Source organism: Aplidium turbinatum, chromosome 10, assembly GCF_918807975.1.
Source record: "Aplidium turbinatum chromosome 10, kaAplTurb1.1, whole genome shotgun sequence".
Classification (NCBI taxonomy): Eukaryota; Metazoa; Chordata; class Ascidiacea; order Aplousobranchia; family Polyclinidae; genus Aplidium; species Aplidium turbinatum.
Window position 1 is genome coordinate 8,279,319 of NC_137481.1, and position 17,651 is coordinate 8,296,969.

The 17,651-nt window shown below is 36.6% G+C and overlaps 1 protein-coding gene across 1 annotated transcript; it reads left to right on the forward strand.

Moving 5' to 3' along the window:
• Positions 1 to 3,230: 3,230 nt before the first annotated feature.
• Positions 3,231 to 17,630, forward strand: LOC145778283 (peroxisome proliferator-activated receptor delta-like). Its single transcript, XM_082589745.1, has 12 exons — positions 3,231 to 3,360; positions 4,831 to 4,925; positions 5,932 to 6,070; positions 6,645 to 6,868; positions 7,593 to 7,683; positions 8,240 to 8,329; positions 9,630 to 10,099; positions 11,035 to 11,163; positions 12,042 to 12,164; positions 14,144 to 14,261; positions 14,860 to 14,962; positions 15,567 to 17,630. Exons 1-12 carry the CDS (start codon positions 3,231 to 3,233, stop codon positions 15,703 to 15,705), a joined length of 1,851 nt encoding a protein of 616 aa, XP_082445871.1. The 3' UTR covers positions 15,706 to 17,630.
• Positions 17,631 to 17,651: the final 21 nt, after the last annotated feature.

Genomic DNA, 17,651 nt, shown 5'->3' on the forward strand with positions numbered 1-17,651 from the left:
TCAATCAATCAATCATTTTATTTTTTTGTCATTAACGCGTCCGGGACGAAAAAGATACTAACTACAAAAATCGGTACAAACCTACCACCACGTTAACGAACGAGAAAAGGTGAATTGAGATTGTTGGTTTATTTTTGAGTGTTATCGTCAGACTGACAATGCTTAGATAGGTTATTTTCAGTGATCACACTTCGAAAATTTGGATTCTCGAAACTATTGTATGAGCGCGATCATTTCAAAGGGATATAAAATTAATTTTGCTTACAGTGAACTACAGCTAACAGTTGAATTGAATTGAAAGTTCAACATAACGCCGGCCTTTGGTCAAGCCTCCAGTTCGCATGTTGTCAAGGCCTGTTAGGTAGTCGACTAGTTTTTTCACTTTAATGTTATTTTTAAGTAGATGGTGCATTAGCAACAGGTTTAGCCAAGTGGGCACAGTGTAGTCTGTATCAGGAGACAAGCATAGGCGCCGGGTTTTGAAAATCGCCGGAGGGGCAAACTTTCTAGCCGACTGATTGCTTACATTCAAAATGCTGATGTTTGTTTTTCAGCATTGATTTTTTTTGTGTATATCTGCCATTGTATATCGCCAAGCTTTATAATGTAGGCTCACGCCTCAAAATTTACGGCGGACATCGGATATGTCCGCTGTCAGAGCATGTGATGTCCGCGGGAAGTACCATCTAGATCGGTCATATTTGTCCGCCGAGAAATAACACAGGAACTAGCGATACAAATCGTCATTGCATAGCACGAACAATTGTTGCAATAATATAATTTCCAGCGCATTCTAACGCGCATATAGAAAATGTGAATACTGTATCCCTTAGCTTCCATTCAAGGAGGAAAACTTTCGATTTTTACATTGTTTCAACGATTGATGACATTGAATCAGCGTAACAACAAGACGAATTCTTCGCTAAGAATCGATAAGAGTACAGGTACTTCTACAGTACACTAATCACGCGCAATTTAGTTCAAGTTTTACGTCACAATGTCTGGCTTTGATCTCCGAGTAATAATGATACGGCAAGGTTGGTTGCTAAATTAGATTATACGAGTAGGCTATTACAGCAAGATGCAACAAAATTTGTTAAGTTTTGGTATTACAGTAAGAAAGAAAAGACCCAAGGAAAATTCACTTTCGCTCACATGACACGCAAAAAAAAACTTAAAGAAAAAAGCCTGTGAAACTTTGCACAGCAGAAAATAGTAGCGTTGTAGAAATTTTCCGACTCCTGCCCAGAGCATTGTGACGCAATAAGCCACACGACCTCGTTCGGTGGAAGTTAATTAGTTATGTGACGTATTGACCAGCTACACGACGCTTTGACTCTTCAAGCGCAAGTCGTTGATCTGATGAAAGCCTTTCAGAGTGACTTTACTGAATTTTTAAAAAGCCTTCTAAAACCATAGTTATAGTTCTGAAATGGCGAAGAATTATTATCAAGATTAAGTGATTAAGCATGACGATCGACGGCTAAAACTGGTGTGTCAGTCGTGAGACTTAATTTGTTCGCCGAGATAGCTGCTCAGACCGAACACGTTTGTCCGCCGTCAACAAAAACGAATTTCGAGGCTGTAGGCTACTTCAAATTATATGCTGGTCACTTTGAAGTGCTCAGAGGAAATCAAGAAAAACGTTTTTCAATCATTGTTGCTATGCTTCAACAGGCACCATGCTGGCGTTTATCAGCTACCGTACTTCTGTTTCTTTTGTTATCTTGGGACCAGCGCTCTTGTTGCAACAAGTAGATCTTTTAATTGAGATCGATCTGTAATGAAGGTCAAATTAACGCAAATCTGAACTTAGAAACATTTGATTTCGGATTTTTTTAAAGAATTTGCAGGGGGGCAGCCACCCCGAGCTAAATTCACGGGGGGCGCCGCCCCCCTGGAGTCGGCGCCTATGGAGACAAGGCACCAGCTGTTCCCTGCCAACAACACTTCAACAATCGAAAACTTCACTCTGTCACTTGGTGATCCGGCCTGTGTCAGTAGTTCAAAGCCTCTATAAGTATGCGAAACTTCCAAGATTAAGCTGTCAAAGAAAATTTCCCAGTCTGAGGATAAAGATTCATCAATTATTCGGAGCTGGTATACAAGTCCCCCCACCACTCTTGGCAACTCATGACAAAGATAGGACTCAACCAAACATATAGGGTGAAACTACTTTACCTTTGCTTTACTGTTCACACAGTTAATTCACATGTTTTGGTCAATTCCTCTTTGTCATGAGTTGCCAAGGGTGGTGGGGGGGGACTTGTATACCAGCTCCAATTATTCTTTATAGACATTGGACACGCCTGCAGCAACTCTTGCTAATCAAAAACATTAAGTCGTAGGCTAAGTCTGGTTTACCACAGCTAATCTCGTTCCTCACTGCTTCAGAAAGTCACTTAAAACACTATTTTGTTTTCAAAGACCGATTAGGTTTGGACTCGCTGTCAAACAGCATTTTATGATTTAAGTATGACTGCCTCTATAATATAATGTAGCAGCGCTACTGCTACTGTACCTGTACCAAAAAGTAGTGCCGCTATAAAAGTAGTGTGCTACTGGTCACTATTATCAAAATTTTGTTTCCAAAGCTAGGAAAATGATACATTGATACAGTGATACACCCTAGTGCCCATATACCTTATATATACAGTATTGGCAAGTTAACCTGCCTGAACAAAGTTTTATTGAATTTGAAAGTAATGTTTCCTTGACATATTTTTTTTTTTGTTTCATGTCGTTATGTGTTGACATATAGCGATAGCTTTTTACTTATATGTTTAATTGATATTAAATCAAATATAGTTATTACTATCTGAAGCCTTTACAAATTGTTTCACCTAATGGATCATCAGAAGGTCTTATTCAAATATAATCTATTATAATATAAATAAAATAAAATAAAAATATATATAATAAATAAATAAATAAAATATAAATAAATATAAATAAAATAGATTCTATTTGAATAAGACCTTCTGATGATCCGTTAGGTGAAACAATTTGTAAAGGCTTCAGATAGTAATAACTATATTTGATTTAATTTGCTCTGCTTTGCTTTTTTGCTTAGCATTGAGCACTTTTTGTAGTATTAATAGTTTTCATTGTTTTAATTGATATTATATAGGGTACTAATTTTACAGGTCAATATATAATTGTTTGCTGAAATTGACTTGTGCTTTTTAAGTTTATCAATTTTACTAGATAAAGAGCAGATCTACAAGGGAATGAATACAAATGATAACAATGGTGACTCTAACCTTCCAAGTACTTGTAAAAATACATCAACTGTTGGTCATAGCCGCCCTGTTGAAAAAGAATCCTCCAGCAGCAAGCGTAAAGCAACAAAGCTTTTAAGTATGTATATATAAAATATTCTACATAGTGCTATGGTGACCATCAAATTGGACTCCTAAACAGTTTGTCCTCTAATAAGATTTAAAGTGTGACGAAAAAAACTCTGCAGTTGAAACAGCATTTGCCCAGCACTTGAATTCTTGCTGTTTTTCAATTTTCTATTCTGTTTCAGAGAACAAACTGGGGAGTTACCTTTATCGGTAGTGGTATTCCCATATACCATACCTGCAGTGTATTTCAATGCAATGGGCTAGACATTATTTTATAAATGGATGGTAGAGTTGGTTATTTACTTTAATGTGAAATTCATGTGATTGTATATAAAACTAACCTTTTTTTGCTTTAACATAGGCTTTTGCTTTGCTTTATTCTCAGGGTTGTCGGTATTTTACCCGACCCAAAAAAAAACGGGTGGGTTTTTTTGAAAAAACCCACTTAAAAAACCCAAAAAAACCCAAAGCATCATATTTGTCCATATTTTATTAGAAAATTGAAAAAATGAGCAAAAACTCTACAAGGCACTTAAAACAAACTTCAAATTAGAACTTGAGGATGTGATTGTGAAGTAAATTTCCAAGGATGAAGTGAAAACGCAGTAGATATTTCTGTACAGTACACAAAAATCAAGTAATGCCACTTTACAGTACACTAAAACTCATTTATGCAAGAAGGCCTCATAGCTAAACAGCCCTAGTGCATTATTTTATTGAGTTATGCCAGCATAGCATGTACTGTGAGTGAGCACTTCATTGGTAAAAAGCAGTTTTGAGGTGAAATAAGCATGAATCTACCTTTTTTGCATGTTTTTTTTAAAAAACCCAAAAAAACCCGGGTGGGTTGGATTTTTTTAAAAAAACCCGGGTTTTTCTCAACCCTGTTTATTCTTACTGTGTTTCTTTTACCTAGTTACAAGATTTTGAGATTGCTGTTATATGTGGGAGTTTGTTTCAGTTCAGAGCATTCAATCAGAGTATATATAGTACTATTGTTATCAAAATGAACACTCTAGCCAATACAATCATAAATTCTACGCTTTTACAGTGTTTTATCCTGCCACTGATAAATCAATTTGTTGTTTCATCACAAAGTTTGTGTTATGGTTGAATGAACACTTAAGCAGCAATACAATTGGTTTCTTGCTGATGGTACTGCGATTTTGCATGAATTCATCAAATGCTGGCATTTGCACAACAATCTAACCTCTTACTAATTTATTAAGAAACGATTTCACTAAGGTCTGGAGTATATGACCTAAGGGTTAACAACTGGTGGAAACTCATCCATCAATGTGTGGATCGGAATAAGTTCTAATGCAGTTATGATTGTTAAGAAATATGAAATGTTGTAGACTACAGATTATTCAATGATTGAAAGTGATTAATGATATTGGCTTAGAACTTGGAAAAAGAGTCTTCATCAACTATTAATGTTATCTTTGTACCACTGCTTTACACATAATTCTACTTTTAGACATTAAGTCATCATCACTGAACATTCTGTGCAAGATATGTGGTGACAAATCTTCTGGATTCCACTATGGTGTTCACGCATGCGAAGGATGCAAGGTATTCAGTCTGAAATGTATGGAGCACTGATATGTCGGTCTGCTACAAATCGGAAAATTCATTTCGGAGAATCTGATTTAGAGAAATGCCAGTTCGGAGAATTCTAAAATTCCACAGCGGCATCTGTTTATTCAAAGGAATTTGGTTATAATGTGGTTAACCAAGTAAAGTGTCAGCGGAAAAGTTTCCAACTAAATAAAAAAAAGACTTATCAACCGGCATTTCACGATTAACAATATAGGTTTTAAATTAAATAAACTCTCAACCACAAAAAGAAGTGGTCAATAGTAAGTAAAGCGTTAGCGAAAAAGTCTCAACTAAAGCCTCAGCAAGAAAAAAATAAACTGTTATCAAACATTAAATGGCCTTTGAAACTACCGTGCCGGTAGGCCATGTTAGGCCGGCTTCCACAAGCCAACATTTCCCCATTCCATTGGTATTCCAAATGTTTTTCAATCGTATAGAGGCGCAACTGAGTACATTATTACCCGAATGCATATCGTTGCTCAGTGCCAAGCAGGAATTAGATTCAGTACCAGTTTTTAAAAGTCTTTAGTATGACTCGACAGCCCGACACTGACAGGGTATCAAACATATGCCTACCGATTCAGAGACGAACGCACTAATCACAAAGGAAATGAGATAAACACAAAATAAAGTCAATGTTTTGTTTGCGACAATATAGCCTTCCCAGTAAAACGTATGTTTTTTTCAGTTGTAGACTGTGTATATTTATTTTTCTTTATCGAAATTTATAATCCCTACAAGTTCTTCGAATTGGTTTTCTCCAAAAAAAAGCTGTCTCCAAAATGTAATGGGATTTGTCTGAATCAGATTCTCCGAATTCGATTTGCCGAAACAGGCTATTCCGCTTATATGTTTTCCACAGCGTAAAAAAAGACATTAATAGCCTTATGGCTTCATCCAAACTAAAGCTGCTTGTGTATGTTCTACCATGTACAAGTGAATCTTGAAAGGTTGTTAAAAATACTGATCTACATTTCAGGGCTTTTTTCGTCGGACAGTGCGAATGAAATTGGAATACGATGTGTGTGATCAAATGTGTAAAGTTGACCTTAAAAATAGAAATCGTTGCCAATACTGTCGCTATAAAAAATGCATTGATCAAGGAATGTCTCATGATGGTTTGTATTGTATCTGCAACATAGGCTAAAGATGACTTGATTACCAATTACTGTCAGTGTTGAAACTCAATGTCACGAAAAAGACTTCAATGAAAGAAAAATCACTAATTCAGAGGCTCCATGGTTTGGGTCTATGTTTTAAATGGAGTAAGTCCTGAAAAAAAGTGACTGCTTTAAAAAAAAGCAGTGTGAAAAGAAGGCCTTTTGAAAACATGTTTACGAGTTAAAAGATACATTTGTTACTGATAGCGCAACTTTGGCTTTACATTGGTTTTTATATGTTTACACTATTTGATTTCCATAAGAATGACCATCTGCGTTAAGTGCGTAAAAAGAATATAATATTATTTTGAAAAATATCTGCAACTTAAACACATACCATTTGATTTGAAGAGCTCCGACTTAATAGGTGGCCCAGCCTTCCTGAGTTGTACAATAGCATGCTCATTTCTGCAGCAAGTTCTATAGTAATTTAGAGTCAATATACAGTAAATCCTACGTTTTGTTTAAACGAAAAAATAACAATTCATCAGCAATGGTAGTTTTGTTTTGAGCTGTAATCTCGTTTTTGCAGCAATTCGGTTTGGCCGAATGCCCAGAGTGGAAAAGGAACGTATTATTGCCGACACCGTGGACCTGGCAAACAGTTCTGCAGTGGGTTCAGCTGCCGATCCTGACAAGAATGTGAGAATTTTCTGTTTGATTGAATCTCTGTCGTCTTCCTTTCTGAAACACTGTTCCATGACCAGAGAGAAAGTGACTCGTGTTTGGATTAGTCGAAAAGCACTTGGTGATGAAGTAAGTTGTGTTGCTTGACTTGAAATTTTATATTAATCTATTATCATTTGTTTGTCGGGAAATGACGAATTGTCTTTGGATACATATTTAGCATATTTAATCCCTCCACATCAGTGACACTTTACACTTGCCTTAAAACTTGTTTTTAAGTTTTTAATCTCATAATAGTTGAAAAAACATTGATTAACGTATTGACTAGTCATTGACTAGTCTTTAGCTATCTGATGCCCACGAGCTTTATGTGAGAAAAGTCTGCTTTGATAGAAAAGTTATTATTGGTACACCTGAATGGCTAAACTGATAAACGGCTGACGTTGCGAACGAAGTAGCTGAAAGACTATAGTACAAGTGAACACTCACAAGTACCGTATGCGATACTGTCAGAATTAAGTTTCAAGGAAGCAATTTCAGTCCCAAGATGGAGACTCCTACGGTCAACCAACATGTATCAATTGTATCATTATGCAATTGAGTCTATGAAACGGAATGTGATATTTGGGTTGGCCATCATTTATTTCTTTGGGGACTTGGTCTAGTTATTTCTGCCCTGATCGTTTAATACCGACAATTCTCAATTTGTTTCATTGCAAAACGTGATCGCTGATTCTCAACCCAATGGAAATTTTTCGTCAAAAATGTGGATAATTTCTTCTTTTAACACATCAAAGACTTGATCAATTTACCTGCATGTATTTTTTCAACTTGAACGACTTTTTGTGTGCAGGCGAAGTCTTTGCGTCACTTAGGTGATGTTCTAAAAACGTATCCTCAAATAAATGAGGAAATGAAGAATATTGCTTCATCTTCAGTCCCTGGTAGGTTGCTTGATTTTGTTGAATCAGCTCAAAGTTGATAGTTCACGGTACATACACTAGCTATACTATCATATATATTTGAATTTTGAAGATATTATATGTAGTGTCTTCTATAAATGTTTTATGAGTTGGTGGCATCATACAATATGCGACAGATTAGTCTTTCCATTCATAAATAATAACCAGCTCGACCAATCAATATCTTTTCTGTCAGTCAAAAGTTGTTACGTAGACGCGGTAACATTGCTTGACAACTCAGTGACGTAGAATGTTGATCCGCTCAGACAAAGTTTGCCTCCGAGCTTGTGAAAACTGTGAAGAATTTATTTATTTTTATTGTTGAATTTTAGGTATTTTTCTGAACAAATAGCAAATTTATATAGTACACTATTCAAAGGATTTATCTCAGCGACGAATCTTAACGAATACGTCTAACATTTTAAACCACATCTACTTTTATCTCGGATTAAAAAATTGGTCCTTTTTACATTGATTCGAGGTCTGCAGATGCAGAAAGGGCCAATTTTTCTAGCTGAAATTCTACTCACTTTCTTAGGTCGCAAGGAGATGAATGCAGATGGCAACACCAGCTCATCTAGTTCACTGGAAGGAGCAAGCGGCAACTCACCGATGTCTACTGATTATGGTAAAGTGTGGTTTTGAAACTTGGATTATCACATCGTGGATTATCACAAACAATCCTAAGGGAAAAACGAGAAGGGAAAAAAGGACTGAAGAATTGTTGGATATGCTAGAGATGAGAGAGACCATAGACCAACTGGCAAGGGCAAATGGAGTAAGATGGTATGGACATGTGATAAGGAGGGAGGAAGGAAGTTTTCTTAGAAAGGCACTAGATCTAAAGGTGGATGGGAAGAGGAAACGCGGTCGTCCAAGAAGAACGTGGAAACAACAAGTGAAGGATGAGTTTAAAAAAGTCGGACTGAAGGAGGAAGATGCAAGGGACAGGGTGAAATGGAGAAAAGGGATTAAGACAATTGCTGCGCGGAAACAATCGGCCACCCCCACTAGTGGGGAACAAACCGACGATGGATTATGATGATGATGATGAATCCTACTCGATGTTTATTTTTTGAGTTTCTGGAAAGATCGGGATTTCAAAGGCGTAGAAAGTTTGCGGTTGTTTAAGGGCCCAAGGGTCAAGCTAAAAGATAAAACCAATTTTTGGTTGACATGTCTTGCATAACAGCTATAATCTTGCATTAAATTTGACTTGATCAGATAAAACTTGAAAACTTGATCAGATAAACGCTATGATCATGTATTAAATTTGTATCTGGTAGTGGTATTATCTGTCTTGGCATTGCATTTGAGTGTCACACAGTGTAGGTGGTGCCTTGTTGCCACTTAATGCATGATTTTCTAATTGTTTTTTTTTGCGCTTGATGTAAAAACCAGAACACACTCAGGGACCGAGTGAGGAACCTAACTGTACATTATCGGATTAAAATCTGCCCGAAGCTAATTTGCTTAACTTCGATTAAGCAACGCTAGTGCCTGCACATCGTAGTTGGAGTGGTATTTGCAACCCAAGAAGACCTAGATTTGTTGATGAGCAATGAATAATGGACAACGTTGACAAACGCTTTCTACTAATTTTTATTAGTTCCTTCTGTCCCGATTGTCAGTCCTGAGCGTCTCAATTAAGTCCACTGACCAGTTACCGACATTAAAATATTGACCAAATGAAGCATCAATTTAGTTTCGCCATCGGCCAATACCAATAATAGCAAGCTAGCAAGAAGTTTAAAGCTTCAACTTTTAACATCTCTACCTGTTTTGTGAAAGACAATGAAGTTGTTTTATTAAATGATATGAGATGTTCTACATGGCGTTAGAAAGTGGGCTAAAAAGTGTAAACAAACCGTTTAGTTTTGGGCAGGGTAAACGAAAGCCATGATTAGAAAATCTGATTTCTGTTTCAGATTCCAAAGATGTGTCAACGCCAACGTCTGCAAGTTCACCCGAATCCAATGAAGCTTCTAGAAGCAATTTTGCTTCAGCTACTAACGTCAACTTCCTGACATCTTCGTTGCCTGATTTGAAGTTGTCTGCTCGCAATAGGATGCTGAACAAACAAGAACCAGATATGTCAGATCGTCAAAGTTCAACAAACTTTGGTGCCGAACATCCGACTCCTAGTCCAAATTTCAATCCTGGTTCAAACTTCGGTCCCGGTGCAAACTTCGTTCCTGGTATCCCAGGAATTGACATGTACCGCTTCATCTTGAACAGGCCTGAAGCAAAGAACTTCATTGATGCGTCAAAATTTGGAAATAGTGCTCCTGGAACCGCTTTTGAAAACAACCCAAAACAGTTTCCACCACACGCGGCTGACTTACGAAACCATGCTAAGAAAGACGAGAAAAGCGCAACCAACATGTCTGGTGCCCAGGTTTGTACCGATGTTATAACTGTTACAATTCTTTATAGTTCTTACACGTAAACGGACTTTGGAAAGATTGATGACGTAGTTTATTGGGATAATCAAACGTTAAACAGTCAGGTAAATGATCGAATAGTTCCACTTGTGAGACGATAAATGAAATTCTTGAACTGACCGATGGTTCACCAATTTTCCAACACGTAAATAAATCAAGTTTTTGAACAGCAAATGTCTTCGTCGATTTCAAAATAAATATACACTACTATTTGCAACAGCTACTTTGTGTTAACTTCCACTTTTACAGGCTATTCAATATCGGCTGGAACTCTACAATCGTTTACAATAGATTTTTCATTACAACTTCTTATCCTCATAATACACAACTCTCAACACAACAACTTAAAAAATAATTGTAATCAAATCACGCGGCTATTTATAACAGGTTTGCTTGGACCAGAAGCTTCTAGAGACTAGGGCAATATTACATCACAAGAATTTATTCTTCTGGTTAACAAGTCAAAGAAGTTTCTAGAATGACACGTACACAAAAGCTTTCTAGAAGCCGATTTCACACTAAAAGATTGCGTAACTAAAGGCTACTATCGGTCAGTAATCGCCGAAACACCATAACAGAATTACGCCATAAAATAGTTCACCTATTCTGGCACAAAAATATAGCCTACCGCTCGAGCTACGTATATTGATTGTGACAATAACACACAGTCTTTCATTTTGTGACACACTTTTGAGTAAGGTGTCACAGACATAGTGATTCTGTTACCTCAAAATCTTCTATGCACACATGTGGTTTCCAGTGCATCATCAACATGTACGCTTACTTAAAATGCGAGTGCTACGTTCTAAAGATTGCAAATTAACATCTAAGAAAACATTGATTCAATGTCTGCCGACGTTAAATCAATGTAAAATTTGTTTTCTTATAGCTTTTGCGTCAGCGTTTGGCTCAAGTTCTTTACCTTCGAATGCAAAAACGTTTGGTGATTGGCATTGGTGAGCTGTGCGAGTTTGCGAAGCAAATTCCTCAGTTTCTCAACTTGGACATTACTGATCAGGTAAAGAAGTTAAAAAACATGAAAATGTAATTGTATCCGTAATCCTATCCGCTGCGGTGAACAAAGGCTCTGTACAAATAATTTAAGTTACTTTTGCCCGCTTTTGGCTTCTTTGTGTCTCTACAGTTTTAAATTATTTGACAACCTCAATTAATGCTGACCGGATAATTTGACGAATTTTCTGCATGTGGTTTATTAAATCGATATCATTAACTTGATTGTAAATAATTGATGCAGCAGTTGCAATTAATTTCTTGTCGATTTTATGTTGGCAAACATAACGTCGATGTGTCAGTACGCGCTAGGTTTCTTGTAGTTGAATTTTGACTGCGCATTGTTCCTAGAAAGTGTGAAAAGCTTACTCAGCCAGCAAATCAATCGTTTTTCGCAATGATCAATGTCTACAGAAGAATCTATGCAAAAAAGGACTGATTTGCTGGCTGAGTAGAAATACAAAGCATTTGCTAGAAATCTCTTAGAGAAAGCGAAATGCTGACGTCACGGTTTGTACGGTATACAAGAAAAATTACTTATCTCAAATCTTTTTGTATTGCCTGTGGGAAAATAATGGCTTATCACAAATGCTTACGGCTCAACGGTTTGTCCACAAGAATTTTTTCAATCAATTAAACAACAAATCAAAAAAGCAAGAACAACACAAGTTGGAAATAAAATACATATATAATATATAGACACAGTTCTGATTTTAGTCATGGAAACTACCGTACGATTTTTCGGTCGGTTGACACTGTGAAAATAAAAATAAAACCATATTTACAATGAATGAAAAAAATCTTGATTTTGGAATCTTATGTATCGGCAAGAACGTGATAAGCTTGAATGTTTGATCTTGATCCATGCAATCTATTTTCTTTTAGGTTGTTTTACTGAAGTACGGAAGTTACGAGGCCGTTTTCGTGATGATGGGCAGCCTCGTGTTTGATAAAGGAATACTTCTCCCCCTCACCAATCTCTATGTCTCATTTGAATTCATCGAGGAGGTAATAATATACTTTCATACAAAGGCGAACAAAATTTGCCCAAATTTTGTCTGTGCAAATAGCCTAAATTTTTAAAAACGCAACATTAATCGCAATCTCTGAGGTGGTGTATAGTCTAATACGGGGGTCTTAAACGTTTTTAGGTATAAGAGCATTGAAAGCTATATGTCACTTAATACAACTAACATGTAGCGGCAGGTGATGAGTTGCAAAAGTGGGGCCATGTGTTTGCTGAAGATGAGAAAGACAGCTGGGAGACCTCAAATTTTTGAAAAAATGCATTAATTTGGTGCATTCTGAGCATATTTTCAGCTTTAAAATTGTAATGAAAAGTTAAGGCAAAACTTTCTGTGAGCCAAATGCCGTCACGAAGAGCCATAGGCTATATAACTCGCGAGCCGTGGGTTCCACACCCTTGGTTTAATAACTTCATCGTCATCAACTTGGCAGTCTACGCAAACACAGGCAACGAAACGTTCAACTTAGGTAAACAAGGCTAAGTTAACTTTTATCTTCATTCATTGACCTGTCTGTGTCTCAATAACCGTAAATAAACCATCAAATTGAATCTCTCTTGCATCAAACTTGCACCTTTGAACAAAACTATTTTTAGTATTTGATGTAATATTACAATAAAACATAGTCAATGTTCTTTCAGTACCATTGTTACGTTAATAATTGGACATTTTTCCCCAAATAATTGCATTAGTTGGGTGTGGACTAAAAATCAAAAAAAACTAAAACAGGTTTCGGATGCTAAAATAGAAACCTCATAAGGTTACCAGTACCCAGCAGGCTTTCAAGATTGTACCGAAGAAGAAATGTAGGCTAGTATCCTAATGAATATCTGAAAGAAGCTGACGTCTACTTACCAATTGCATTCTTTCAAATTGAATTTCTGCAGATACTAAATCGAAGCTTAACTTTCAGCACAAATTGCAGTACCAAACGCAAAAGCTTCCAAAATTGATGATGCTACTACATTTGACATTCTAAGAAAAATGTTAATGTACTTCAAAATACAACACAAAGTTCCAAAAGTGGTAAATGTTGAAAACTCATGCTGTTGAAAACAACAGTTGAAAAGCCGATGCGGCCTTTGATGAACTAGATGCTCAATTCGTAAATTTTTCCAATGTTCCCTTTGTCGTGCTGCAGTGTCCCAAACTTCAAAATACAAAACTATACAAAGTTTCCAAACTGGTAAATGGTTGAAAACTAGTGGTAAAAATTGATTTGTTCAAATAGCTAGACATTTTTATCCCAATTGATTTTTATTAATAACTGGATTAGTGAATAACTAATTACAAGCTGACACCTTGAACTTCTTTCTATCTCCTTCCGTTACCGAGATATCGCCTACTTCCGGGAGATTTTCCCACGCTTTAATTTTTCAAACTTTTTGAGGCTGCGCACCCTCTAAGAATCATCCGTTCGAAAAAATCTTTTGGATCGGCTGTATGTGACCGAAATCCGCTCTGATTAGACCCCAAGCATTTTTGATTTCAAAAATCGTGAAAAAATAAGACATCCTAATAGATATCGTCAATTTAGTTTTCCCATTCAACAACGTGATGTTTGTGAGACAAAAGCAGACATAGATAGTTAATATTTTATTTCTGCGCGTTGTCACTCTGATAAGTAATCGGCCGAACACTGTTGGAAAAAAGTCATGTATTTAGATTATTTTTTAATGAAAATACATTGTGTGTTAGGTTTTGTCATGGCAATGTGTTAGAATGTTCATTTCTTTCTGTTAATAAAATATTAATGTGGTATTTGAGTAGAAAAAATAAGGAATGTTAATACCGGTACATTAATCACGAATTTCTCCCAAGAGTATCGTTGTGGCTTTCAAATACCAATCAAAAACGCTGCAATAAATGGAAAACCTGTGTCCACATCCATATGGCGTTGTTTGTTTAAAGACGCTTTTTCTAGCAGTTAGATAAAAACTCGCTTTTGATTTTCATTCGTAGTTGGAAGTTGCTGGGGATGTGATGAGATCGAAACTCAAGTTTGCCGAAAAGGTTGCTGCCTTGCAACTTAATGACGTGGAGTTGGCTTTGTTTGTTGCGGTGATCCTTGTGAGTCCAGGTACGTCTTGAACTTTCCCAAGCGCCCCGCATAGTTTTACAAACCTAAGTTACACATTAACATCTCCAACTGTTAGTTCAAATTTCAAGTGGAATATAGTTAAACTTATACGCCAGCGTCTCTTGTAGTTCATTACATTCAAGCGTATGTTTTTGGCATTCTTAACAACTTACCATTTATTCACAAGCATTTGCTATCATTTACCCAAAATCGCGTTGAGATTAACCTGTCTGGGCCATCTCTTTCGCATGTTGTTATTTCATATGCTGTCAAGGGTTCATATGTTACTGCGTTGTACCATCTCAACATTTCAAAACTACATTTCCTTGGTGTTTCGTGATGAAGACGAGGCTTTGAAGAAAAAAGGAGAGGTTGTTGTTGAAGTTTGTACATTTTGGGGTTAGGATTTGGGTTCAAATCAAGATTTTGGTTGCCCTCGTCCAACATATTCTAACACTGCGATACGCGAGGTCACAGATGGCAAACAAAACCCGCTTAACTAAAGCAGTTTGACAACTTTGAAATTGCATGTCATACCAGCACAAATATTACAGCCTATTCACTGCAATTTATTTTTTTCTCTTTTGTTACTGATAAGATCGACCAGGGCTTATCAACAGCAGCAAGGTCGAAACCATCCAAGAAGAAATTCTCGAAAGTTTAAAAGTTCAACTATCCTTGTGCCACCCCAACAAGCCAAGGTAGTGAGAAAATGTGTTTGCGAGCTAAAAGAAGCTCCACCCGTCATTTTACATTGATTCAACGCCTGCAGAAGTTGAATCAATGTAAATATGTTGGATTTTGTTGTCTGAGAGATGCTTCGGAATGTCAATGTTGCCTTGTGCACATTTGTAACGTGCAGTTACGCGTGGCTGCCTTTGTAGCCGCCAATTTTCATTCACCATAAAAAAGCGACTTGGAGGAATTGTCGGCGGCTCGCTACGATTTTTTGTTGTGTGAACGATTTTCCGATTTAAGATTCGAATCTTTAACAGTTTTCACTTGAAATTCGAGATTGTCACTCATCAACAGCTACGCCTGACTTTTGGTACGCGTGTCATAGAAAGAAAGCGTTAACGCTTGACATTTAAATGTGTGTAGGTGGCCAGCCTATATATATTTTAAAACTTTTTTTTACCGTTTTATAAAACATTTTCATGACCTTAAAAAACCGTCACATGTCAAAGCAAATACGCGAGTATTTTGATTGTTTAGTCTGTTTATTAGCGTGGAATATACTGTGGCCTATGGCTGTGAATTCATTGCTACGGTTCATGTCCTAACTTTGATCTCACTGACATTCAGGTTGTTCGGCCAGCTACTCCTGCTGCTGACAGAGCTTCGTCAACTGGTGACAGAACACGTTGTCATGGTGGAACGACTTAATAAAATTCAAGAAATAGCCCCTCCATTGATACAAGAAATCCTTACCGGGTTTGAATAAGCCGGCTTAGTATGATCAATCAAGGAAGCTGTTTTGTAGATGATCAGTTGGTGTCTTTCATCAGGTGCATACGTGTTTAATTCGTAGTTGTATGTCGTTCACTAATTCACCATACTTTTTCAATATTAAACGTTTTCCTTTCATGCTATTTGACGTTTATATATGATCTAACAATCGTTTCATTTGCCGCATCTTTTAATGTTGATCATCTAATTGTTCCATATTCAGTAGTTTATGTCTTGTGTTAATGTTCAAAATAGTCTTTTTATGGTCAACTGTTCAAAAGTAAATATTTGCGTAGTCTTTCATAAGAACGTGAACTTTCTGCATGTTTCAAATCTTTCCTGCGTTATAGAGTATCCCAGGCAGCAAAATCCGTCATTTTTACGTCTGCAATTTTTACGATTCAACGCCTGCCCGCAAACATCGAATGAATGTAAAAAGACGGATTGCGCTATCTGGTTAAATGTTTAATTTAACTAATGATTCCTGCGCACTTGATATATAACGATATTTTATCTTCAATCCGTGTCAATTGCACATACTGTATATATTTCCTTACTATGTTGCAAAAATGCTTCTACTTTTGTATGGACTGCGGTGCTGGTACGGTTATGTTGTTTGTCGATTGAGGTGTGCTTCGCAAAATTGTTGATTTCGTTCTTTGCAAATGTTGTATTAATCAGTTGGGGTTATGTAGTTGTAACCCAACTCCAAATGGAGAGTTGCGTATGCTTTTCCGCTCCCACACAATTGTGTTGTTTTTTTGCATGGCTCATTACAGTAGCCTATGTGGGTATGTTTTTTTTTTTACTTTTTGCATAGTTCTGAAGCTTAGAATAAGTTCTAAATGCTGACATTAAACTTGTCATTCGACGCTTTTTTCAAATATTACTGTTTCCATCTTCAGTGCAACAATCGAATCTGCTGTAGATCTACTTTTTTTTTATTCAGATTGACTCAGCGTTCCAACATTTTTGTTGTTTCAACGATTTGTTTGTGTCAACAAGAGGGATAAACTTTCTCTTTTCTAATCCAATCTTGTAGGCTGTACGGCCTATTTAGTCTAAACCTTTAACTGAGAATCATTTCATGATTTGCTATCATAATTTACTCAAACACTGAAATGTTCTTTCTTAAATGGGATAAAGTCCAGGGCTAGGCATTTTATGTGTGTTGGAATTTTATCTCATTATGCCCGATCTACTATCACTTTTCATCCATGGGTCATCAAAATACACTAATTTTGTCGAAATTACAAAAACAACACGTAAACGTTAATCATACAAAAAAATGTTCAAATGCGGAATACCTTTAAAGCTCGGTTAAAAATCATGTGTTGAAATGAACTGCCGAACGAAGCTGTGTTTGCATTGCAATGTTGTCGTGTACAGATTGGTGCCAACAAAAACAATTTAATATTCTGGTTTCCAGATATTTTTATGCTTCTTGTGAATACACACGACCTCCAGGTAAATGTCATGCGCACATTTGTCGATGATGGGTGTGGCATAAATTTGATTGCCTCATACTGCTTAGTTGATTATAGGCGCACTTACGTCTAACAATGGCTGCCAGGACAAATGCATTGTGTCCAGACAAAAAAGTAGTCTACGAGTTTTCTTACCAAGATTTAAAACATAGTATTCTAACTTTACGTCAGGCTGTTAATACCGTTCCACAGACAAGCATTGTAAGCTACCTGATTTGTGTGTTCGTTTTTAAGCTTGTCTCCTATCGACCTTTTTGTACAGAAATGACTTTCAGAAAACATTTACTTTTCAAAAAGTGCATTTGAATATTTTCAACATCACAACTGGTGTAGCTTTTAATGCGGATTTGCAATTTGCCTCGCAAGTGATTATTTCTGTGGTTTTTTAATCTTGATGCTTCATAATTCAATTATATGTAACAATTTTAATCCGCCCATCTGTGCTGTTTGCAAG